Source organism: Mytilus trossulus, chromosome 9, assembly GCF_036588685.1.
Source record: "Mytilus trossulus isolate FHL-02 chromosome 9, PNRI_Mtr1.1.1.hap1, whole genome shotgun sequence".
Lineage (NCBI taxonomy): Eukaryota > Metazoa > Mollusca > Bivalvia > Mytilida > Mytilidae > Mytilus > Mytilus trossulus.
In genome coordinates this window covers 26,091,010-26,117,737 of record NC_086381.1, presented here as the reverse complement: position 1 = coordinate 26,117,737, position 26,728 = coordinate 26,091,010, and the positions used below count along the sequence as shown (strand labels likewise).

At 32.8% G+C, this 26,728-nt stretch overlaps 1 protein-coding gene across 1 annotated transcript; it reads right to left on the bottom strand.

Annotated features, from left to right (window-relative positions):
• On the bottom strand, positions 1–25,098 carry LOC134685384 (uncharacterized). Its single transcript, XM_063545096.1, has 6 exons — positions 24,796–25,098; positions 20,430–20,552; positions 12,080–12,139; positions 11,309–11,584; positions 6,021–6,188; positions 1–1,119 (listed from the first exon to the last, which is right to left on the bottom strand). Exons 1-6 carry the CDS (start codon positions 24,926–24,928, stop codon positions 524–526), a joined length of 1,356 nt encoding a protein of 451 aa, XP_063401166.1. The 5' UTR covers positions 24,929–25,098; the 3' UTR covers positions 1–523.
• Positions 25,099–26,728: the final 1,630 nt, after the last annotated feature.

The following is a 26,728-nucleotide window of genomic DNA, read 5'->3' as shown; positions in this document are numbered from 1 at the left end:
TCCAGTAAATCAAAAAAATGACTAGTAGCGATTCTCTGACACCTATCATACTCCATTCATATATTTCAGATATACTAGTGTATCGCTTCTATTCATACCTACATGTATCTACACAATTTATATTTAAACAATCTACAACAGGACAACATTGATATAGGCATAAACCGCTCGTTAAAATACAGATCTGCAGTTGTTCTTACTCAGATAAATGTCTTTGATATCCTTTATATAGCGTGTACATTTATATCTTCACAACTTTTTTGATACACTCAGACGCAGTGTTTGCATGACATAGACATTCAAGATCATTTAAAAAATTAATATTATGCAATATAAAGTACTTGGGGCATACTAAACATTTGATGTTTTACACATGATTGTTATTAAAGTTATCATGGTTATTACCGTCATTTGATTTTTAAGATCTGTTTTACATCAACACATTAGTAGTACGTAAATCATACAAACGTTGGTAATATATCTGATAATAACAATATAGAGTTCGTTGTTGTATTCATCTTGTTCAGACACCACAACATGAAGGATGACAGATAGGATCACATGATGCTGATCGTGGGGGTTTCAATACAGTGTGGACTCTAATGGTGTTTTCATCAAAGAAATCATTAGAGGAAACCAAGGCAACAAAGTCTCCAAGCAAATTTTCCATCGTAGTAGGATTCAAAAAATGTCTAATATATATATTCCTGCAATGAACTTTATCGACATTCTTCAGAATTATCCAAAACTTTATAAAATCTTCTTCCGCCAAAATGCAATTCTTCTTCCGGAAGTCTGGAGTCGAGAAGAAATTAAAAAAGCCGGTGATAACTGGGCGCATTTTGTTCCCCATATCTCTGGGATTATAAATTCCCTCCAGATAAGCGACATAGTCGTCAACAGAGATGTGTTTGTTGGCTCCTCTTTTGAAAATATGATCATCCCACCATTTTTTCTGCGCATCTGCATTCAATGCAGTCCTCCTATCACCAATGGCCAGTCGTAAATGTTCAAGCGTTGCGTTGGTTTTTCTCATATCATCAGAACTGATTATTCCATCTTGGTCGGCATCAAGAAGACTGGCCCACTGGTGCCATTTATGTCGCATAAACCAATTTTCTGTGATTAAAAACAAAAGAATACCTTGATGAATATGCATGTATAATATAACTTCGAATGATGGCACAAAATATAAAATCCATTTTTAAAATTAGCCATTTCAAAAATAAATTGTATTTAAAAAAAAAGATTGTGTAACTAGTTCAATCCTAGTATTTATGATGAGTTTATTTGTTAATTAAACTATAAAGATTTTTCTCGTATAAAACATAAAAAGAAGTATAATTGTTTTGGTAATTCTTCTTCTCAAATATAGCCCATTAACCATGAATGTTGTTCTTCCCTCAGCGAGATTCGAACCCCTACCTCAGAGGCATCGTTGCAACACAACCTGCATCGTGTCCATCGCACTAGACCAATCTACCAGCTATGATTTATAAAATGCAGCTTTGTTAGCCAAGTCATGTCTTTACTCAGAAATATTACGTACTTTTGGAACTTATACGTGGTTTTACACCTAATTAATCTGTCACCAACAACTCTATTATTTAAACATCTCTCACTAATGATAATTAACATTAAGAATGGGAATGGGGATTATGTCAAACAGTCACCAACCCGACCAAAGAGCAGACAACAGTCGAATGCCATCAATGGGTCTACAACGCAGCGAGCACATCCCGCACCTTGAGGTGATCCTAAGCTGGCCCCTATATACAAGTGTGTACTAGTTCAGAGAAAATTGACGTCACACTTAACTCCAAAACATTCAAATGAACTCAAATTAAAAAAAAAATACAAAACTGAAAAGTCCAGAGACTCCTAACTTGAAAGAGGCGCAAAAATGCGGCGAGGTTAAACATGTTTTGTGAGATCTCAATCCTCCCCTATACCTCTAGCAAATGTAAATAAAGAAACACATAGCAATACGTACATTAAAATTTAGTTTAAAAGAGGTCCGAGACATATGTCAGAGTAGGTAACAAAAAAAACTAAGCGATATGACAATCTATACTATTAAACGAGAAGACCTCATTTTGGGTGTCGCTTCTCCTCCTTCCACAATAAATTGATCATTGTTACTGTATGTCCTATAGGTTCGATGCATAGTCGCATCTGTCATCCATTCTTATGATTATTCAGTTAAGGTTATTTTGGGAGAAAAACGGAAAAAAAGAAGTCCGGATATGTGTCTGTCATCACCCCGTCTTTTATTCATATACAACTTCCTCTTCCGTTTATTTTTCCAGAAGTTTTGTAAATTTACATTACATACCCTATATTATCATGTTTTAAAGATTCATTGACTGAATCGTTATATAAGAATATTGTCCCAAGTGTAAACAACAACCCAGGCCGTGTGAAAATAAACACAATCTTTTGTGTAATTCACTTATCGTCACGTAAATAACGACACATACATAGCCTATATTATCATGTTTTATTTAAGATTCATGCAAGCCATTTTCACATTGACTGAATCGTTATATGTTGTCTCAAGTGTAAGCAACGACTCAGGCTGTGTGAAAATAAACACAATCATTTTTTTCATTCACTTATCGTCACGTAAATAACGACACAGGCATAGCCTAAATTATCATGTTTTATTTGTCACGTTAATAATGTGTCCATAGTAAACAGATGCCACATCCGATCGGCACTATCATTTGCTATGTTTTGACCGTGAAATGGGGTTAAATCTAATTTAGCATTAAAATAAGAAAGATCATATCATAGAGAACATATTTACTAAGTTTCAAGTTGGTTGAACTTCAACTTCATCAAAAACTACCTCGACAAAAACTTTAACGGGACAGACGGACGGAAGAACAAACTAGAAAATATAATTCCCATAAATGGGGCATGAAAATTTATTGTTAAACAAAATCTTTAACCTGAAGCCGGACAGAAGGACGGACTAACAAACGAATGGAAGAATGGGGCATACAAATTTATTGTTGAAAGTGAAAGTAGTGATTTGGTCAAAATAAAAGTAGGGTAAAGATTAGCGGGAGGCAAGACTTATTAGGAACGTCGGGATCTTGTGCTTTTAAGCTCGGGATTTCGGAACTGATTTTTAAGTGATGCGGGAATATTTTTTTTATTTTGGGATGTCGGGATATGAATTTCGTTAAAATACACATCTCTGGATTTCATGTTTTTAAGCCTGGGATTTCAGAATCAGGGCCCCTCAGACCACCCCTCAAATGAGCGTTAGTCATTTATACGAGATTCAAATCCTACCATTGACATGTTATTATGGCTTTCAAATGGAAAAGCACTGATGGATTGTTCTACAAGCACATTTTATTATCTAATAATAATGGTATATAAGCAGTTTCATTTGTTTCATGATTGAAGCGGTGCAAATTTTTAATTTAATTTGACTTTTATCAAAAAATGCATTGTACTAAAGAGGAAGAAAAATTGTTGCATAAGGCCAGAAACACAAAAAAATAATCGAATAGACTACTTTCGAGTTCATCCGTCACCAGCAAAAACTCGTCAATTATGCACGCCTTTATGACGTCATTTACCAGATAGAGGGGGTCGCCTATATCCCTGCACTATTTACGTTCATCAAGCGTCTTAGTGATCTTCTTTGTGTAGGATAAACTAGATATAATGGTTGCTCTGTAGGTACTTACTGACAATTCCCTAATGATAGCAGTGTTGATTGTCAATTTTGAGAATTCAATTTGCCGAATAATTCGTACAATATAGAATTATAGTTTTCCAACCACTCGCTCAACATTGGAAGGGAAGTGACGACGCCCCTAAACGCACACATGACGGTGATAAAGGCGCGTATACTTGACGAGTTTTTTTCCGGTGACGGATGAACTCGAAAGTGGTCTATTTAACAGAAAGGAAACACATAACGGAGGGCTTTTTGATTCCTTATATGAAATTCTCCAGTCAAAATATCTTTTTCCAAAAAAATCATCCTACAACAATTTACAAGCTGTATATTATGAGTGGCCGTTCATGTCATTTGCGCGATTATATACGCGTATATAATTTTCAACGCGTATATATACGCGTATATTGTGGTTTTCAACGCGTATATTGTGGTTTTCAACGCGTATATTGTGGTTTTCAACGGGTATATTATCGTTTTATACGCGTATATTGTTAAAATAAACACGTTTATACTTTATTCCAATTTATTTATCATATACGCGTTAATATACGCGTTATTTGCATAAATATACGCGTTAATATACGCGTTATTTGCATAAATATACGCGTTAATATACGCGTTAATATACGCGTTATTTGTGTTAATATACGCGTAAGAAATCATTATATACGCGTTAATAAACATTCGTTTGTCTTATTGTTTTAACCAATGAAAGCTGCGTTCTTAAACTGGTTTGCATTTTAAAATCAATCGGGTCCAGGACCAATCCAGTATATCTTATCAAAATCCTTCGTTTTTAATTCAATTTTCTATGTGCATACAACTAGAATAATTAAAGATGATAAATATATATTTCCGATTATTTAATATATTTTTTCAGCATTTGTTTTCGTATTTTTCTAGATATACACAATTGCATGTTTGTAGTTTAATAATTATTGTGTCTGTATTGAAAAAAGGTGTTTCGGTTATGGTCATGTTGACCTAGGCTTATCCTCGTCAGGTATCCCTAGCCTATTTGTTTCTTCCTTTGTAATATGTAGAATAGTTTAAATTTGATTTCTCTTATGGGGATACGACACCTGTTATACGTTTTAGTTCGTTTCTTTCTTTTTTATGTTTCATCTGTTCTTTTGTTATTTATTTCTCTTCTAATATTTTAGCTGTGTTAAAATTTAATATGTGTGATATTTTTATCTTTTATTTGATTTTAAATTATCACACTATTTTCCATTTTAGAATTCGTTAAATATTCTTTTAGATTTCTATGTCTTTTGTACGCAATAATTGGTGGTTTTGGAAACATCGTTTTAGTATTCCTGTTTTGTTCGATTAGGTGCCAATGTTTCCTTAACGCTCTTCCGATTCCTTTAAATGCTGGGTTAAATCTAGTTGCAAAAACGAGTGGTGGAGCCGCTTTCTTATTTTTATAATTGTATTTCAAAGTTTGTTTCCTTTCTCGTTTTGTTGTATTAGTTATAATGTTGTCAATCTCATTTTCGTAATGTCCTCTTTTAAGAAGTTTAGACTTAAAAAGTTGGACTTCTCTATTAAAGTCATTTATGTTATTGCAAGATCTTCTAAAACGAATAATTTCTGCAGTAATAAATCCTTTGAAATTATTCGTTTTAGAAGATCTTGCAATAACATAAATGACTTCAATAGAGAACAATTATAAAAATAAGAAAGCGGCTCCACCTCTTCTTCATCTTTAATTATTCTAGTTGTATGCACATAGAAAATTGAATTAAAAACGAAGGATTTTGATACGATATACTGGATTGGTCCTGGACCCGATTGATTTTAAAATGCAAACAAGTTTAAGAACGCAGCTTTCATTGGTTAAAACAATAAGACAAACGAATGTTTATTAACGCGTATATAATGATTTCTTACGCGTATATTAACACAAATAACGCGTATATATATTAACGCGTATATTAACGCGTATATTTATGCAAATAACGCGTATATTAACGCGTATATGATAAATAAATTGGAATAAAGTATAAACGTGTTTATTTTAACAATATACGCGTATAAAACGATAATATACGCGTTGAAAACCACAATATACGCGTTGAAAACCACAATATACGCGTTGAAAACCACAATATACGCGTATATATACGCGTTGAAAATTATATACGCGTATATAATCGCGCAAATGACATGAACGGCCACTCATAGTATATGCCCGCGATTTCGCGGGTGTGTTTAAGTGGTACATAAATGAAAGGACTTCTAGCAGTTACTGACATGCCAGCTCTAGACTTCAACTAAACTGATTGAAAGATTATGTATACATCATACTTACTTGCTTTAGGAATAACAATAAACATGGAGACAATGACGTAAACAGCATACGGTATCAGTATGACCATCTGTCCTATCTTGGTATCGTGATAAAAGTTGTAGAACTCATCGTTACACTTCAATGTGTGGTTTTTAGTGACATCATGAAATTGGAAAACTTTTGTTGCTCCTGGATAAAAATTGTTATATTAAGTTATTTTATACTTTCTGCTGATTCTCACACACACACACATAAAACAAAAGTACATAAACTCTCCCCTGTACAGACACACAATATCATATGTTAAAGTAGTTATACGTACTACGCAAGGCACGTGGTTTAGGAATGGATTTTACATGTATCAGGTAGACTTGAAGATTACGAAATCTGATTGTTGAAATGATATTTATAATATCCCTCTTGCCTAATTACAATATTACTGGAAGATGTCTTACCAAAACTTGAAGGATTTAATACAACCTTAACAAATTTATCTTCCAGATTTATGCAAAACATAATCCATAACCGAAAATTTATTCAATTCGATACTGAAGAAAAAAAAATATTAAACAGATTTATAACAGCAGTATACATTTGTACTTCCTTTCCCCTTACACATACAGTCCTTTCAAATTACTGTCATTTTCTATTTCTATATAGTCCAGCGAAATTGACGTCACACTGAACTCCGAAACATACAAATGAACCAAAATCTAACAAGCACAAAGACGAACAAAGGCTAGAGGTTCTTGACTTATATAAGGTGTGATAAAAGATTGGATATGTTTTATGGAATCTTAATCCCTCCCAACCATCACCCCCTAAACAAATACTCAGCAATACGTACAGTTATAGGTTACATTTCTGTAAATATTGACAATGCAATTTCCCATAGGAACTTCATATACGACTAAAACTGTACCACTTTTACTATGACGTTATTATAAAAATCTTATCCTAGAATTGAAAGTTCATATGCAATGCAATTGGTTTCAGGTAAAAAGTAAAATCACAAAAATACTGAACTCAGAGGAAAATCAATTTGGAAAGTCCATAATCACATGGCAAAATCAAAAAACAAAACGCATCAAAAACGAATGGACAAGAACTGTCATATTCCTGACTTGGTACAGGCATTTTCAAATGTAGAAAATGGTGGATTAAACCTGGTTCTATAGCGCTAACCCTCTCACTTTAATAACAGTCTCATCAAATTCCGTTACATTTACATGATGCGTTAAATAAACAGTCACACTCAATAAAATAGTCAAAATATGGGAACATCAGTCATCATCGTATAACAATTTAACAGGACACAACAACATCTACTATCTACGAACACATGGATTGATTTGAGTGTCTGACGTCAGAAAAATTATATACGTCACATAAATGTGTCGTTCAATGTGCATACAATAGTTATCAAAAGTACCTGGATTATAAACAATTTTAAATTTTACATAGGCAATGAGCGCAGACAGGGTTAAAAAATCAAAAGTATGTAAGAATAAATTACAGAAATCGAACTAGTCCAAAAGTTATACATAGAATTTATGAGAATCCAAAACTTTTAAAAGGAACAATTTAACAGGACACAAAAACCTATCCACGAACACATGGATCTACTTGAGTGTCCGACGTCAGAAAAATTATATACGTCACATAAATTTGTCGTTCAATGTGCATACAAACAATTTTAAAATTTACATAGGCAATGTACGCATACAGGGTTAAAAAATCAAAAGTATGTAAGAATAAATTACAGAAATAGACCGAGATTCAAACTAGTCCAAAAATTATACATAGAATATATGAGAATCCAAAACTTTTTAAAGGGAACAATTTAACAGGACACAATAACATCTACTGTCTAAGAACACATGGATTGATTTGAGTGTCTGACGTTAGAAAAATTATATACGTCACATAAATGTGCATACAAACAATTTAAAAAAAAAATTTTCATAGGCAATGTACGCATACAGAGTTAAAAAATCAAAAGTATGTAAGAATAAATTACAGAAATAGACCGAGATTCAAACTAGTTCAAAAGTTATACATAGAATTTATGAGAATCCAAAAATTGTCAATTCCACTACGCCATTGATTGATTAGACGTTTGTGGTTCAACGTATACAAGTAATTCATAATAGAAATATATCATAATGACATATTATAGACAAATATCATACTGACGGGATCTTTTAAAGTACAGAGTCACGTTATAAGCACAAAAGAAATACAAAGAGTCACATATACAAAACAAATCACCAAAAAATGAAAGCCAATACAAACACATTGACGAGATGTATAAGTACCGAGCCACGTCAAACGGATATCACATAAAACCATTCAACAGTAAAAGTAATCTTAATAATAGAACAAAAACAAATAAAAGAACAATAAAACATGTTGTTAAGATGATACACAACATCAGTACGCAGAATCTATACATCAAGACCATCGTGTATTATTTGAGAAGTTGATACGGAATATTTATCAACAAGGTCTTGGTACCTTCCGATGAACTTTTTTTAGAAAAAGGACGAGACGTTCTTTGACATACCCCTGGTTCATCAACTTTCTACTCGGACACTGATGACGTTTTACAAAGTCTGAGTAGGAGCTGCAAGCTCTTGAATATCGAATAAGTTGGGAAATATATATCCCATATGCAGGTGAAGTTGGTATATTGCTACTAAGGTGGGGGAAATTTATAATTTCGAAATTAAAATTGTCTCGTTTGTCATAGATTCTGGTACTGAGATGACTGTGTAAGTCAAATTCGAGATATAAGTCTAAAAATGAGGCGGAGGAAGCCGTGTCTGTTGTTTCTTTAATCTCGAGTTCTGGGGGATATATTAATGGAACCCAATCAGAAAAGTTCGGATTGTTTAAGGAAAGAACATCATCAATATATCTGAAAGTGAAATTAAATAATCTGGCTTCTTTGATCCTCTTGTTTTTGACAAGTATCTGGAGGAACTCCGATTCATATGAAAATAAGAAGAGGTCGGCAAGAAGAGGCGCACAGTTTGTTCCCATAGGAATGCCGACAACTTGTTGGAAAAGTCTACCTCCAAACTCAACAAATATGTTGTCGATAAGAAACTCCAGCATACTGACTACTTGTTCTTCTGTGTAGCATGATTTACCTTTTTGTTTGTCACTATTAACGAAATATGCTTTATGAAATCCCAAAGTAATAAATTTATAGCGTATGCTACCATTTTTATGTTGAAAGGCGTTGTGGATAATTTCTTTTAGGCGATTTTTCAATTTTACATGGGGAATGGTGGTATACAGGGTTGAAAAATCAAAAGTTTTGATGGAACTTATTTCAGAAAGAGACCGAGATTTGAAATTGTCTAGAAGTTCTTTAGAATTTTTAAGAATCCACATATGGTTAATACCACTACGCGAGTAAACAGTTTCACAGTATTTCTGAAGACCCTCTTTCACTGCGGACAGAATTTTAGTCAATCTAATAGACAATTCTTTAGTGGAACATGAAGATGAGCCAGCAATATACCGTTGTTTGTACGGAATTTTATGAAGCTTTGGTATCCAATACAAACAAGGTAAGTCCTCCGATTTGGTGTTCAATGTAATGTTTATTGAAGCCATGAAGGACTTATGATTTGCTAAAATCTCATCCTTGTCAAATGATATGTCTTTGTATGTGGGATTACCTGAGTGCTCCGTTATACCCAATTCTTTTACAAGACATTCGTAGTAATACGATTTACATACAAAGACAATATTATTTGAAGCTTTGTCCGCAGGAACAACAACATACTTATCATGAAGAGTTGATAGACATTTCATGACCTCTTTGTCTCTGAAAACGGACTTTGGTCGATCGTTCACACACTTTTTCAACTTGTGAATGCGACGTTTTATCAGAGACCTGATAGTTTTAACCCATTCTGACAAAGTGTCCAGTTCAACTTCTTCTCGCTTAGCCCATGCTCTGGCGTAGTCCTCAATAGAATCCATAATTATTTTGAAGTTATGGTTCCAATTGATGTGTTGGGGTTCTCTAAACTTAGGACCATGAGAAATCACCTTTCGGAGATTTTCATGTTGAATTATATTTAGATCCCCAGTTATAACATGACCAGAGGGGCTGTAATTATAAGGCGAGTGGGAACAGTCACATGTCTGAGGGTTTTTAAGGTATTGTTCTAAGTCAAGGTCCTGCAATGCCTGTTTATAGTTAAATATTTTAGGTGCAATGGTTTTGGTGTAACTGTAGGATACAATAGGAACAGACTGATTTTGAAAATAAATAGGAATTTTAGATGTTACCTCCTTGTGATGTAGAACGTTGCAGATATTGATTGCATCGATTCCTCTATTGGCAAAATCAACAGGAAGGAATCTCCTCTTTTCTTCATGTAAAGGTTCAGATCTTACTGGTTTGAAAAGACGGAAAAGAGCTACATCACAAATAATACTGACAAGTCTGTATATTGCAGAAAACGTATTGGTGCCTCCTTTGTCAAGTGCATAATCTCTCAAACGTTTAAGAAAATTAACTGGCAGTGAAAAGAGAATAGTTCTTATGTAATGTAACCCTAGTGGATGATGAAGATGTGAAAGAAGGTCATCAAAGCTCCCAGATGGTGATCTAGATTTGGAAGACTTTTTTACATTAGGCCGATGGTAATGTTTTTGCCCATGACTACGTTGTTGTCGTAAGGTAGTATTAAATAAACCCATTACATTAACATCACTGCAGGCAGGACTTGACAAATTTCCTACTCCTTTAATATTGTCATTGCAACCATATGGCATTGCAGTCCCTAACTCCCTTATCCAATAATTTTCTCTATCTTTGCGGAAGGGAGTACTTAGTACAGGGCTATTATAGGACTGTGCGGCATACATGTATTTTCAACTTTTATATGCCCTGAACTTCTCAGAGTTTAAACTCGCACTAATTTTAACTACCCCTACCTCGAATGAAAGGTTACCACACATTTTAATGTAAACAATATGCACATATATATTTACTGGTAACATTCCCAAGTTTTGTCTCCGTGAGATGGAACACAGAGAGCATAACTGGGAACCAAATTAATTTTCTAAGAATATTCCTGATCTCCCCAAAAGAGGCGTGGTTTGAGAAACAGCTGTATTTACAAAGTGCAATCTATATTAACTATAATAAAATAGGTAGCTTTTAAAATTGTCTTTGATTTTAATTAGACAATTTAATTTCTAAATAAAAACAGTTTTAAATATCTGTTTATTTTTCTTTTGCTTTACTAAAGAAAACATGTGCTGAAGCTATTAGTACATACCTATAATACATAAAACAAAAGTTGCAAAGCATAGACCGCAGCAGAAGAAAAACAAGTAGCCACCACATTTTTTTCTTCCCTCCAAATCTGCTTTGTTGATGCGATGAGTCCGCTTCCTGTCACAGATGAATATTAAACGCCAAACGAAGACATAGAGAACTAATGCACACAAAACTCCACCCTCTGCTTTCATGAATGAAGGAAGGTCTTCTTCTTCTATGGTTTTGCCGTTTCCATCGTACTTTTTCCGAAAACACTGACCAGCATATTTCAAACCTTTAGTAATAAATACAAAAAAATAGTTAACATTATAAAAGGGAGGTGCCGGATATTCGTCAATTCATTACAAGCAAACGTCCCAAAAATCCAACAGAAATATATGACTTCTATATCTTTAACATGTTTAACGAACATTACATGCGTACGCACGAAGTCCATTACTTAAACAACAATTTGGATAGCTACAACATGTAGAATTTTGATTTGGTTTAAATCCCTGTTAAAATTAATAAAATAATCTATAGATGACGGTATAATAAAACACAAAAATTTTGAACTACATGTACATACACATTTCTGTTCGTCAATGCTCTTCAACTTCGTACTTTATTTGGCCTTTTTAACATTTTTTTTTATTAGAGCGTCACTGATGAGTCTTTAGTAGACGAAACGCGCGTCTGGCGTATATACAAAATTTCAATCCTGGTATCTATGATGATCTATAATTTGATTTCAATTATTTAATTTCATATTACATTAGTATTAACTTACCGAAACGAATGTAGGTTGTCGCAAAGACGAGAGCACCAAGCCAAATTATTTGTTGTAGGACTGAAAAAAGTAAACAACACATCAAAACAATAACATCATGTTGTTAACATTTGAATGTTAACTATAAAATCGCAAACATCATCGGAATAAATAACAATTGACGAGAATTTTAATAACACACATGTTTTCAACAAGCTACGTCATAATCAAAATCTAGTCGGACTACAGTTGCTTGGTTGGTGGGTCAGAATTGGTTTAACTGCCAATGGCGGTCACACTCTTATATATAATTGATTTGATAGTAAAACCTCATCTGAACAACACAAGAAGCTCCTTCCATTGACAATCAAACTTAATCTGATCTAAATATAATTGTATGTTCAATGACGCGTTAAAACTACAGTGGAGATCAGTTCTAACCTCTCATTAAATCTGTCAGAATCTGTCAGGAGAACTGTTCTAGAACAGTACGTAGAACTGTCAGCCTGACACCTTTTAGTCAGTTCTAGGTTAGAACTGTTCTAGCTAGAACTGACTTGGTCAATTCTAGCTAGAACTGATTTAGACAGTTCTACCTAGAACTGATCCTGACAGTTCTACCCTAGAACTGATCCTGACAGTTCTACCACTTCTAGAACAGTTCTGCGGTTAGAATTGATTACAAATTCTACGGCTAGAATTGATTTATAAATTCTACGGCTAGAATTGATTTATAAATTCTACGGCTAGAATTGATTTATAAATTCTACGGCTAGAATTGATTTATAAATTCTACGGCTAGAATTGATTTATAAATTCTACGGCTAAAATTGATTTATAAATCCTACTGCTAAAATTGATTTATAAATTCTACGGCTAGAATTGATTTATAATTTTTAAGAAATCTTTGACTAAATATAAAGGCTTCGACAAAATAGCGATTAATATTATAAAGAGTTTTGCTATTTTGACGGTTTATTTCAAATTTTTCGTCGGCAAGAGAACATGTTTAACCCCGCCATATTCTGCACGTATGTGACTGTTCCAAGTCAGGAGCCTGTTATTCAGTGATTTTCTTTTGTTGATGTATTACATTAATTATTTGTTTTTCTTTCATTTTTTGAACATAAATTAGGCCGTTAATATGGGGGAGGAGGCATTATTTCAATTGTTTTACATTTGTCATTCCGGGAGTCAGGATGGCTCGTTTTAAATAACAAAATTATCTTACCATCTATAATGTAATACGTTGTTCCGGCGGATCCGGCAGTTTTAAAAGGGGATGGGGGTTGGGGGTCCCAACCCAGGAAAAAAAGGGGGGTCCAACTATATGTCCCCATTCAAATGCATTGATCGTCCAAAAAAGGGGTCACCCCCTCTGGATCTGCCATCGATCCACTATAAACTTAAACTGACCATATTTGATTTCTTCATATAAATCTATATACTTTAGCTGCACATTGCAGGAATTCAGTTTATTTTAAGGCAAGGATACCAATTATATTAATTGGCAAACATTAATGATTTCAAAATTTTATTTGCAATCAATTTATAATACTAGCATGTCCTCTTTTAATTTGAAATATTGAATCTTAAACAAATGTGATATCTGTTTACGAGTAGTTTTCTTACCTCGGATGGACCTGTTATACAAAAATCTTTTGACCGCATCAATCTAAACTGACCTTATTTGCTCTTTCTATCTGCAAATCTATATAGCTGCACAGTACTTCAGTTATAATTTTAGGTCAAGAGGGACTGTAATATACAAGTTACAGCAATATCGAAAAAAAAATGACTTCAAATTTTTGTTCGCATAAATTTAAAGTGCCAGCATGTCCTCTTTTTATTCAAAGTATTGAATCTTAAACAAATATCAGTAGTTTTCATACTTCAGACTGAGTCCTGTAATAAAATCTTTTGACCGCATCAATCTAAACTGACCTTATTTGTTTTTCTTCCTGCAAATCTATATAGCTGCACAGTAATTATATATAATTCAGTTATAATTTTAGGTCAAGAGGGACTGTAATATACATGTACAAGTTACAGCAATATTGGAAAACAATGACCTCAAAATTTTGTTCGCATGAATTTAAAGTGCCAGCATGTCCTCTTTTTATTCAAAGTATTGAATCATTAACAAATATCAGTAGTTTTCATACTTCAGACTGAGTCGGGTTATAAAATCTTTTGACCGCATCAATCTAAGCTGACTATGCGGTATGGGCTCTGCTCATTGTTTAAGGCCGTACAGTGACCTATAGTTGTTAATGTTTGTGTCATTTTGGTCTTTTGTGGATAGTTGTCTCATTGGCAATCATACCACATCTTCTTTTTTATATATAAACTGACCTTATTTGCTCTTTCTTTCTGCAAAGCTATATAGCTGCACAGTAATTCAGTTATAATTTTAGGTCACGAGGGACTGTAATATACAAGTTACAGCAATATTGGAAAACAATGACCTAAAAATTTTGTTCGCATGAATTTAAAGTGCCAGCATGTCCTCTTTTTATTCAAAGTATTGAACATGTTGAATCGTAAACAAATATCAGTAGTTTTCATACTTCAGACTGAGTCATGTAATAAAATGTTTTGACCACATCAATCTAAACTGACCTTATTTGCTCTTTTTTTCTGCAAATCTATATAGCTGCACAGTAATTCAGATATAATTTTAGGTCAAGAGGGACTGGAATATACAAGTTACAGCAATATTGGAAAACAATGACCAATGATGACCTCAAAACTTTGTTCGCATGAATTTATAGTGCCAGCATGTCCTCTTTTTATTCAAAGTATTTAATCGTAAACAAATATCAGTAGTTTTCATACTTTAGACTGAGTTGTGTAATAAAATCTACTGACCGCATCAACTAAAACTGACCATATCTGCTTTTTTTATGCAAGTCTATATAGCTGCACAGTACTTCAGTTATAATTTTAGGTCAAGAGGGACTGTAGTATATAAATAACTGCAATATTGGAAATTAAAGACAACAAAAAAAAAAATCATTGATTGAGAGTGCATTTCCTACTTTTATTCAAAATATAGCATCAGAAACAAACATCATAAGTTTTCATATCTGAAATTATTTGTCTGCATCAATCAAACCTGACCATATTTGACAGCATCAACCAAAACTGACCATATATGACTACATCAGCCAAAACTGACCATATTTGCTCTTTTTTATGTACCGTTAACTCTTTTAGTTGCATAGTAAATCTGTTATATTGTTATGTAAGAATTGATTGTATAATACAAATGATAGAAATATTGGAACACCTAATTTCTTTTGCATCAATTAACAGTGTCAGCGTGTCCTCTTTTTAATCAAAATATTGCATCATAAACAAATTTCAGTAGTTTTCATACAGAAGACAGACTGGTCATGCTGGTATAACAAAATTGTGTGTCTGCAGCAACCAAAACTGACCATATTTACACTTTATTAGATAATTATATAGCTGCATAGTAAATCACTTATAAAATTGAGAAAGGAAATGGCGAAAGGTGTCAAAGCGACAACAACCGACCAAAGAGCAGACAACAACCGATCACGATGGATAGTATAATTCAAATGACAGCATGTCCTCTTTATATTCAAAATATTGAATTGCTAACAAATTTCAGTAGTTTCGATATATCAGACTGAGTTGTTTCAATAACAACATTATTTGACCACATCAAACAAAACTGAACATATATACTTCATCATGTAAATAAATACATGTATGGCCTCATTGTAAACCAATAATGTTTCTATGTCAGGATAGATACTGCATGATAAAGACAATACCAAATTTCAAAATCGATTTAGCGAGCCCTTATTTCCTCTCTGTATCGATAATATTATTATTTATTAAGAAATGACTGTAATATTTTTTCTGTCTATGAAGAAATAACATAAAAAATTTGGTGCACACTGAATAACGCGGGTAGCAGGTTTTTTTTAACACTTCCAATTTAAACCTTGGCAAACAATGAAAAAACGTTTATGACGATACGGTCACATGACTAACTTTTATCTATGGGCTGATAACAAAATAACGTCAGCCAATCAGTGACCCGTTACATCCAAAATTAAATTATTAAATAATGAATCGTCACAAAAGTGACTTTTTAAGTCAGTGTAGTTCATGATGTTTTTTTTTTAAACAAAACTATTTAACGGCATCATCCAACACTACATGACTGATTCATATACTTTATTTTAAAATGAAAAGTACATGTATCTTGGAATAATTTGAAGGAGGAAAATGATTGGTTTTGGTTGTAGCCTAAAGTCCAGTGGGAAATGTTTCATTCATGTTCACATTGAGTATATTTTTCTGACGTTCCAACTTCCACACTCCCAGATTATTTACGAGATAATGCAAATGTAGCCTACATAGTTTTTTACGTTTAAAACAACACTTTTTTCGTTAAAATATCCCATAATTCATCCACTGTACAATTTTCGTTTGAACATTTGTCAAAACAGAATCTTAAATCATGAATGTAAATCCAAGGCAAACAAGGTAAATTAAGATTAAACTTCCATGAATCAAATGCAGAGTTTAATGGGTACCACGATTTCCCGAGAACTACGAGAACAACATAATATCCCGAAAACAAGATTATATATCCCGAGAACAAGATTTTTTATGGTGTTAAATGTGTTTTTTTTGCTTAAATAAGTGTAACAGCATATAATAATTAAGGTTTATGGCGTTCATAATTAATAAAAGTACACGCAATCTTCAGAAAATAGATTTTTATGTCTTGTTACTTATATGCAAATTCCTTGTTGAAAACAATATGGCGGACGTCATATTTTGTAAGGTAGATGCATCAATGACACAATCATCAGTACATTCAGTACATTTTATAAACGGATATTTCATTTCCTCTGACATTTTGGAAGAATAAGCACCAAAATCGTAAATCACTTTTTATATGCAAAATGTTACTAAAATAATACCAAGCCGTTGTCTTCATATTTCTTTGATGAACAAAATTTGAGAAAATTGAAATTTTTGTATTTTGTATTAAAACCACACCAAGCTTTAGTTTAAAAGGAGATATTTGGAGAAAATTGTACAGGAATTACAGCATTTAATTATATCATAAGAAAACAATATAATTACTAAGATTTTGAAAACATGTTATTTTAGTAAAAACTTTGACGAATCATAATTTATTTCATTTTATTAACAATAACAATAACGATATAAATAAAATTTATTAACAATAGAGACATATAATTAATTAACAACAATCAGTTTTTATATGAATGTTTAACATTTTTTTTAATAAAATCTATTCCTTCAGTACATTTGATACTTTTCTTTTCTGTCAGTTCTTCTAATACTTTGATTTTCTAAAGTTGTCTACCTTTAGAATGTCCGCCATATTGTGTTCAACAAGGATTTTGCATACAAGACATAGAAATCGAATTTTTGACCTGAAATTGCATTTTTATACGACCGCAAATTTTGAAAAAAATTTCGTCGTATATTGCTATCACGTTGGCGTCGTCGTAAAAGTGAATAGAAATCTATGAAATTTTAACACAAGGTTTATGACCATAAAAGGAAGGTTGATATTGATTTTGGGAGTTTTGGTCCCAACATTATAGGAATTAGGGGCCAAAAAGGGCCCAAATAAGCATTTTCTTGGTTTTCGCACTATAACTTTAGTTTAAGTTAATAGAAATCAATGAAATTTAAACATAATGTTTATGACCACAAAAGGAAGATTGGTATTGATTTTGGGAGTTTAGGTCCCAACAGTTTAGGAATTAGGGGCCAAAAAGGGACCCAAATAAGCATTTTTCATGGTTTTCGCACCATAACGTTAGTATAAGTAAATAGAAATCTATGAAATTTAAACACAAGGTTAATGACCATAAAAGGAAAGTTGGTATTGATTTTGGGAGTTTCAGTCCCAACAGTTTAGGAAATAGGGGCCCAAAGGGTCCAAAATTAAACTTTGTTTGATTTCATCAAAATTGAATAATTGGGGTTCTTTGATATGCCGAATCTAACTGTGTATGTAGATTCTTAACTTTTGGTCCCGTTTTCAAATTGGTCTACATTAAGGTCCAAAGGGTCCAAAATTAAACTTAGTTTGATTTTAACAAAAATTGAATCCTTGGGGTTCTTTGATATGCTGAATCTAAAAATGAACTTAGATTTTTTATTATTGGCCCAGTTTTCAAGTTGGCCCAAATCGGGGTCCAAAATTAAACTTTTTTGATTTCATCAAAAATTGAATAAATGGGGTTCTTTGATATGCCAAATCTAACTGTGTATGTAGATTCTTCATTTTTGGTCCCGTTTTCAAATTGGCCTACATTAAGGTCCAAAGAGTCCAAAATTAAACTAAGTTTGATTTTAACAAAAATTAAATTCTTGGGCCTCTTTGATATGCTGAATCTAAACATGTACTTAGATTTTTGATTATGGGCCCAGTTTTCAAGTTGGTCCAAATCAGGATCTAAAATTATTATATTAAGTATTGTGGAATAGCAAGTCTTTTGGCAAGAAATATCTAATTTCACAATATTGTGAAATAGCAATTTTTTTTTTAATTAGAGTTATCTTTCTTTGTCCAAAATAGTAAGCAAGAAATATCTTATTGCAAGAATTTTTTTTAATTGGAGTTATCTTTCTTTGTCCAGAATCAATTTAAATCTTTGTTATATACAATATACAATGTATATTCACTTTTTACTACCAACTGATAAATTTAAATAATCTTTACCATTCAGTGATAACAAGCAGTTTTTTTACATTTTATTTACAGTTTATTTTATGATGTATTTAAATGAGTAGTTATTGTTGCAAACTCCATTAGAATATTTTAATTGAGATTAGTTTTGGAATAAGGGAAAGGGGGATGTGATTAAAAAATTGGGTTCAATTTTTCTCATTTGAAATTTCATAAATAAAAAGAAAATTTCTTCAAACATTATTTTGAGAGGAATTGCTCTAAGAGAAAACAAAAAAATTAAGTTCATTAAAACACATTCATTCTGTGTCAGAAACCTATGCTGTGTCAACTATTTAATAACAATCCAAATTTAGAGCTGAATCCAGCTTGAATGTTGTGTCCATACTTGCCCCAACCGTTCAGGGTTCAACCTCTGCGGTCGTATAAAGCTACGCCCTGCGAAGCATCTGGTTATTGAATAAAAACGAGTATTATGCCTTATTAGTATTCTTTATTATCGTAAAAAGTAGTAAAAACACAATAAAAACACCTATAACACAATTAAAAATCTTGTTCTCGGGATATATAATCTTGTTTTCGGGATATTATGTTGTTCTCGTAGTTCTCGGGAAATCGTGGTACCGGAGTTTAATGAAGAGACTGTTAAAGACGGGGAACGAAGAAACGTAAACAATGATGTTTTCTATGCAATCTTATAAAAATGTTTCTCCGATGAGTTGGATAACCTTCAATTCACTTCGATATGTGTACATGTAACGTTTGATTAGTAAAAAATATAGAAAATCTGCTATTAAATAGCAAAGTAATTGGAAGTGATTTATTTCTTCTAAATTCTAAAGTGCCCTTACTGTAGTGACGTCATTTAGAACTGTTCTACAGTCCTGACTGATTTATAGTCAATTCTGCTGACAGTTCTACGGTTAGAACTGATTTGGACAGTTCTACCTAGAACTGATTTGGACAGTTCTACCCTAGCACCGATCCTGACAGTTCTACCCTAAAACCGATCCTGACAGTTCTACCTAGAACTGATTTAGTCAGTTCTACCTAGAACTGTTCTAGGACAGGTTAGAACAGTTCTATGACAGATTATTCTGACAGTTCTAATGAGAGGTTAGAAGTGATCTCCACTGTAGGTCATTATATTGTGTTATTGAAACAAAATTAATCAAATAATGACTACTCTTTTTAGAATAACGTTTCATTTCCTGTACGATTTGACAACTTTTGACTTTTTACCCTAAGAGGACAAATTCATCGGAAATATGCTTTTAAAAATTGTTTCAATCCGTTTTAATTGGTTAATTATCTATACAACCTGTTCTTTGTTCTTATCAAAATGATATAGTACAATTGTCAGTTTCTCTATCGAAGGTCGGAAGTTTTCTTCGGGCACTCCGGCTTCCTACACTAATAAAAACTGGCCGCCACGAAATACCAAAAGTGGCGCTTAAAAATGGCATTTAGTTAGAACACCAACAATCATTATAATAGTGCAATGCTTCATGTTACAATTTGTATGTGAACGAAAATATCCACAATATCAATCGGACTTACTCGGGTGAATCCGCTACACTTCTTCAATTCGTTAGATGAAAGTACGGAATAGGCCGAGTGGTAACGAATGCCCGCAATACATATACTTACTCGAGAATTCAAACCATTCGTGAACTTTCTCCCACAAATTTCTATCATCATGGTGCACGTTAGGTTTTGATTGACTGGAGCTCTGTTCACTGACGAAAATTGTATCGTATGCTGGTGGAGGTGCTGAAACAAGAAAGATCACTCTAATTCAAACATTTTAGTTTCTTGTGTACCATTTGGAAATTAGTACGGCGTTCATTATCACTGAACTAGTATATATTTGTGTAGGGGACAGCTGAACGACGACTCCGGGTGCGGGAATTTCTCGCTACATTGAAGACCTGTTGGTAACCTTCTGCTGTTGGTTTTTTATTTGGTCGGGTTGTTGTCTCTTTGACACATTCCCCATTTCCATTCTCAATTTTATTATTGTAAAAATGTAAATATATTCGGCTATAATTGTATTGCTTCTCAGTCAATAAAGTATTATTATTATTAAAAGCTTCGAGTATATAAATTTCAAATTTGTACCATTCTTATCAAACCGCATTGTAGAACAGGAATTATTGGGTCTCATATGAGCTGTCTGCAATGGTTATAAACCATGATCAGCATTGGGTATTCGGCGTCCCATATCTAATTACATGCATCTGTATTTCTTAAATTTGTGAAATCCCTCTCTATTCTTTATCAAACTTGTTTTGTTGATTACTTTCAGATGTAGTTCATTTTGTTTGTGTAAATAGATAAAGATAGGAAAAAATAATTGATTCGCCGACCGCAGCTGCATACGACCGCACAGGTCCAACCCTGACCAAGTGGGGCAAATATGGACACAATAGGTCCGAATATACAGTTATCGTCCTTAGTCCTTAGTGTGGACAGTGTGTTACTTGCCAATTTTTTTTTTATACCCCTTCCAAATTTATTTCTTCATGTGTTATGTCTCATATAGCAAGTAGGGGGTGAAATGACACTGTAAAAAAAAATTGGGTCATAAATATTAATTTAAAGTAGTGATAAGGTCCAGCTGAAAAAGGTAAAAAATTAGCACTTCGGAAGCTGTCAAAAGATTTCACGACCCCCTTAACAGAAAATTATCCATATTTTGAGTTAGAGCTGATGAAGTTTTCTATAATTTTGATATAATTTGTCCCAAAAGTAGTACAACACGCTGTCAAAGTATTATTGAGAAAGCGCAGGTGGGATTTTTTTAATTTTCATTTATTGTCTAAAAGAAATGCACTACGAAATAACTGTGTACTCGGACCAATATTTGCGTTTGATACAGGTCTGAGTTTGGATTGTGATTAAATACTTGACACATAATAGGTTTCTGACACACAATAACTATAGTTAGAGAACTTTGAATTGGTGGTGTGATTCAAATTCATATACAATATTTACAATATTTTTTTTTACCTCACTTTGTTTATGCTTTTGTGTAATACACTATGCTGTTGCGAATTGCCCCTCCCCCCAAAAAAACCAAAAATATTTTTACGCGAAACATACTTGAAAATTTTTAATTAAATTTCTGAAATCTTAAAGAAAAATCCCCCCCCCCCCCCCCTCTTAAAAAATATATCTTCCTCAAGATATGGTCACAATCTCAATTCAAATTTCCGTTATTAATCTTATGTTATGAAAATAAGGACCCACCCTTCCCCCCTTTGCCAATGATGTTAAACACTGCCTCTTTTCAGCCTCCCTGCCAACGCTTGATCTGGTATGACTTATATAACGTCCCAAATCAAGTTTGGATACACCCGAAGGATTCAGCGGCCAAATAGAACATAAGGCAGTGTTGGTTATATATCTAAACAAAGACAGGTTTGGGAAAACTAACCACAGTTTATTAAGTATGCATGTAATTATTTCAATTATACAATAATTGAAGATAATGCTAAATGAATTAAGGCAAATACAAAATGTAAGTAATGCATGAATACAAAAGATAAGACCTAACAATGGGCAAGGTTCATCAAAATTAATTGTCAAATATAAACACCATATACCATTTATTATATTAGTAGCATTGTACGACCTAGAAAAATAATAAAATAAAATCATTTCATGTTTCATAAAATTTTAAACTTTCCTTGATTTAGATATATCCCTTGTTAAGCTCCAACTGTAAAAATAAACTAAGCTTGATAGATCGTTTGAGACGTTCCCCTCAGGTAATAACTGTAATAATTTGTATTGATCGACATGAACAATGGAGGACAATAGATAACTGAACAACGATAGTCCTTTTAACTAAATTGATTGAACGTATCATATTTAATTAGGGTGTTTGTTTATTTAGCATTTGCAGGCTTGGAAAAAAGACTAAGAATGTAAAATAGTATTCATCTTGCTGAAACACACAATGCAAATAATAATTATAAATATAACTAGAACACACCCGTGATATCGCGGGTCCGTGACTGAATTAAAATATATAACTATATGTTTGCCTTATTTAAGTATTGGTATTGTCATCTGATAAAGTCATGCAGATTATAAGATGCACAGTTTTCTCTACTTTCAAAATCTTTCTGTTTGAACCCGTCGACCTGGAACCTATCAATTATTGGTAATATTAATAATTTGGAAAACAAAAGGGCCTGGAACATGTGGAATGAAGTATATTTTACTCAACAACAGTATACAGCAAAATTCTAAATACACCGTTTGCTGGTGCGCCTGTCAGATGCGGAACGTACAGATAAAGTAATAGGTAACAGGTGAATATACTATTGGTATCGGTGTCGGATTCGATCCGGAACTTCTTAATTATTGGCAATATTAAAGTCATAAGAAACGAGTGACCGGTGAAAAATTATGTTCTTCCAATTTTTGAACCAATGCATACACACATCATAAACTTAGTCTTCTGTGCACGAATTTTTCATTTTTTTTCGTGTAAATTTCGTATAATCGTCAATTTCTTTTTTCAATCGGTTAGTGTTGTTGTGTAAATATGGCAGGTAATTAAAGTTCGTGTTTTGAAGCCGAAGTTTAACGATGGTCACCTGTTTGTCAACAATCGACAAAAAATAAACAAAAAAGCATGGAAAGAGAGCACGTGTTTCACATGTGAATTCAGATAATAGTTTATTTTAAGGACATCCATGCGTATTGTGATCACCGGATTTTTACGAGATGGGTCACACTGAGGTCACTTTGCATATGGAAAATATGTCAGGGGAATTGGTTGCTGGAAGCAAGCAATTAAAATAAAGTAAACTTCTTCTAAATATGGATAAATTAAAGAATTTTTTTCAGAAAAAAGTATATGTACATAAGTTTTATAATGAAAACTATCCATTGAGTTATAAAAAACATATGCATTATTTTTTTTGATTTGAGGTTTCTTATGACTTTAACTGATAATTTGCAATCTCAGTTTCCATGCAGCTTTAAGATAATTACATATATCTTTAGTTGAACTTTTTGACCCAGCTTGTAACAGGAGAATTAGCTTTCGTGTATTTGGCCATGAACAATAATACTTTGGCAAAAAAATACATCTAAGTTTTCTATATGCAGGAAATATCAACACAAAATGATATTCATCTTCAATATTATTCATTTTACAATAATAATCTGTATGTAAAATTGCGAATGGAAAGGGGAATGTGCCAAAGAGACAACAACCCGACTATAGAAGAACAGACAACAGCAGAAGGTCACCAACAGGTCTTCAATGCAGCGAAAATTTCCCGCACCCAGAGGCGTCCTTTAGTTGGCCCCTAAACAATATATATACTAGTTCAGTGATAATGAACGCCATACTAACCTAAACTCCAAATTGTACACAAGAAACTAAAATTAAAATAAGACTAGCAAAGGCCAGTGGCTACTGACTTGGGACAGGCGCACAAATGCGGCGGGGTTAAATATGTTTATGAGATCGCACCCCCCCCCCCCTAATACCTCTAGCCAATGTAGAAAAGTAAATGCATACAATACGCACATTAAAATTCAATTCAAGAGAATTCCGAGTCTGATGTCTGAAGTTGTAACCAAAGAAAATATTATGTCTTCATCATATGAATATCAGGTACAATCCTTCCCGTTATGGGTTTAGTATCATACCGTCGTAACATAAATGAGAAGAACATAACCCGTGTCATGCCAACAACTGGTTTTTAAATGAATGTGTTTAGTTCCGCTGCAAAGACCCTACAAGTGAATCAATATTAACGCCAACATATGCAATCTTTAATGACCTGACAACAGTATCGAAACTATATCCCTTCTTAATATTAAGTATTTGATTTAGCAAAACATTATTTTCGTTTGAATTTGACGAAGTAGATTAATTTATAATAAATATTAAACAAGGAAATGCGGTATAAAACCGGAAGGTATACAAAGCTGTTTAAGTGTGTCTTATGTAGAGGACATACTAACATTGGATAATATAATTACTTACTTGTGTCTTCTATACGATCGGGGGTCATTATTTCCACAAGCCCTGGATATATCCCGGAGTTTGCTCCGCCATTAAAACCGGGTTCTGGTCCTGAATACTCCGGGGGTGATAAAGGATGAACGGCCTTCGACATTACTCTGTAACTGCACCACTCTGAATATCCCACAATGGTCTATCTTCGTACAAAACTCGAGTATTTCACAATACCATTTATAGATCTTCATTAAGCGGGTAGCTGTTTACAAATCTATAAATATCGATCGGTGTTAAATTATAAAGGTAAGTACGTCAATATGTGTAGCCATATCAACAAGGATGTAAGCAGGTATTAAAAGGTCAATAACTAGTCCACAGCGAAATATATTGGTATATATATATACATATATATATGGTAATTTATCTGAAAAGAAGAAAAAAGATGTCAACGACATTGTACACAAAGCGTATTCTTAATTAAGGATCATCTATTAAATAACATCGAGGGTGATGATGAATAGAATTTCGTGTGTTTGTTTACAAATACTAATATGACTCTTAGCTGTGCCAAATTAAAGCCTGTAATCTTAAATTCAATCTTATTTTAAATAAGACTAGAAATGTTTTATACCTTTTTAAATAATGTTCTTATAACTAAGTTTATAGTAAGTAAGTAAATAATTAGTTTATTAGTTTTATATCAATAAATGAATTCAAAAAATAATTGAATACACGTGTAGCTGTACCACCCCCCTTTTTTGTCCTCCCTAGATTTGTATCATATTTTTGAAGTCTGGTGAAAAGCACGACTAATAAATATGTTTCCTTACAAAATCATAAACCATTATCAATTTCTTAGCTCAACATCATAATTTGATTTAAAAAGATAAAACAGCATTATACAAAATCTTATCGGAAGATGGAAACTACTGACCCTTTAATATTTTACATTGATGGCATTGCAAACTATATGATTAAATTGGCTATGAAAAAGGGGTCTATATTAGTTTGATATATGTGTGCACAGTCATTTAGGATTACCCCCACCCCACCCCTCTTTCTGTGGTTAGACCCCCCCCCCACGAGGACTGTTTGTTCGGTGTTTGTCCTCCTATATACCACTTTCGCTATATCAGTATTTATTAATTTGATAATTTTTATAAGATATATTTTTTCGACTTTCAATTTAACAAAATCCCTGAAATAATCGAGATTTTTGTTTGTTTCAAGATTAACTGGTTTTATTCGGTCTTAATAAAAATAGTTAATGTTAATACATTATATGTCATGTGTATATATATATACATTGAATGTCGAATTAACTATTTTGGTAGACTTTTAATTGAGGAAAACTTCACAGATTTGAATCAGGCTGACAAATTAAACTTTTTTAATGTCTTTCCACATAAGAAAATTAGCAAAATATATAGTTCGTGCATTTCATAAAAGACGTCAGTTGCTGTATTACACTTATTTATTTGTTAACAAATATTTTTATGTCATTATATTTTTGAAATTTACTTACGTCAACAAGAGATTGGAACATGATATAATTGTTTAATATTTATTTATTTTATTTGAGGTGACTTATAGGTCCATTGGGCCGGGTGTATTACTATTTATCATACATATATGTTTATAAGCTGTGCATAATTTACACATGTCACTATAATAAATATTTTACTAATTACGTACTACTCACTTACAAACAAAATCTGATTTATTAACAATCTGCGGCTACATAGTATGTAATATCTGGTCTTAAAATCTCAAGATAATGTTTAGGACTAACTCTCTGGGAACGATATTTTTTGTTAGAAATCAATTCAAATCAATGATTTACTGGTGTCCAATACATGAATGATACCAGCTGGCAATAACAAAGCATAAACAAAAACAAGAATAACCATACAGACTCATTCAGAAACATAAATGGTTACTGATAAGAGCCATACGT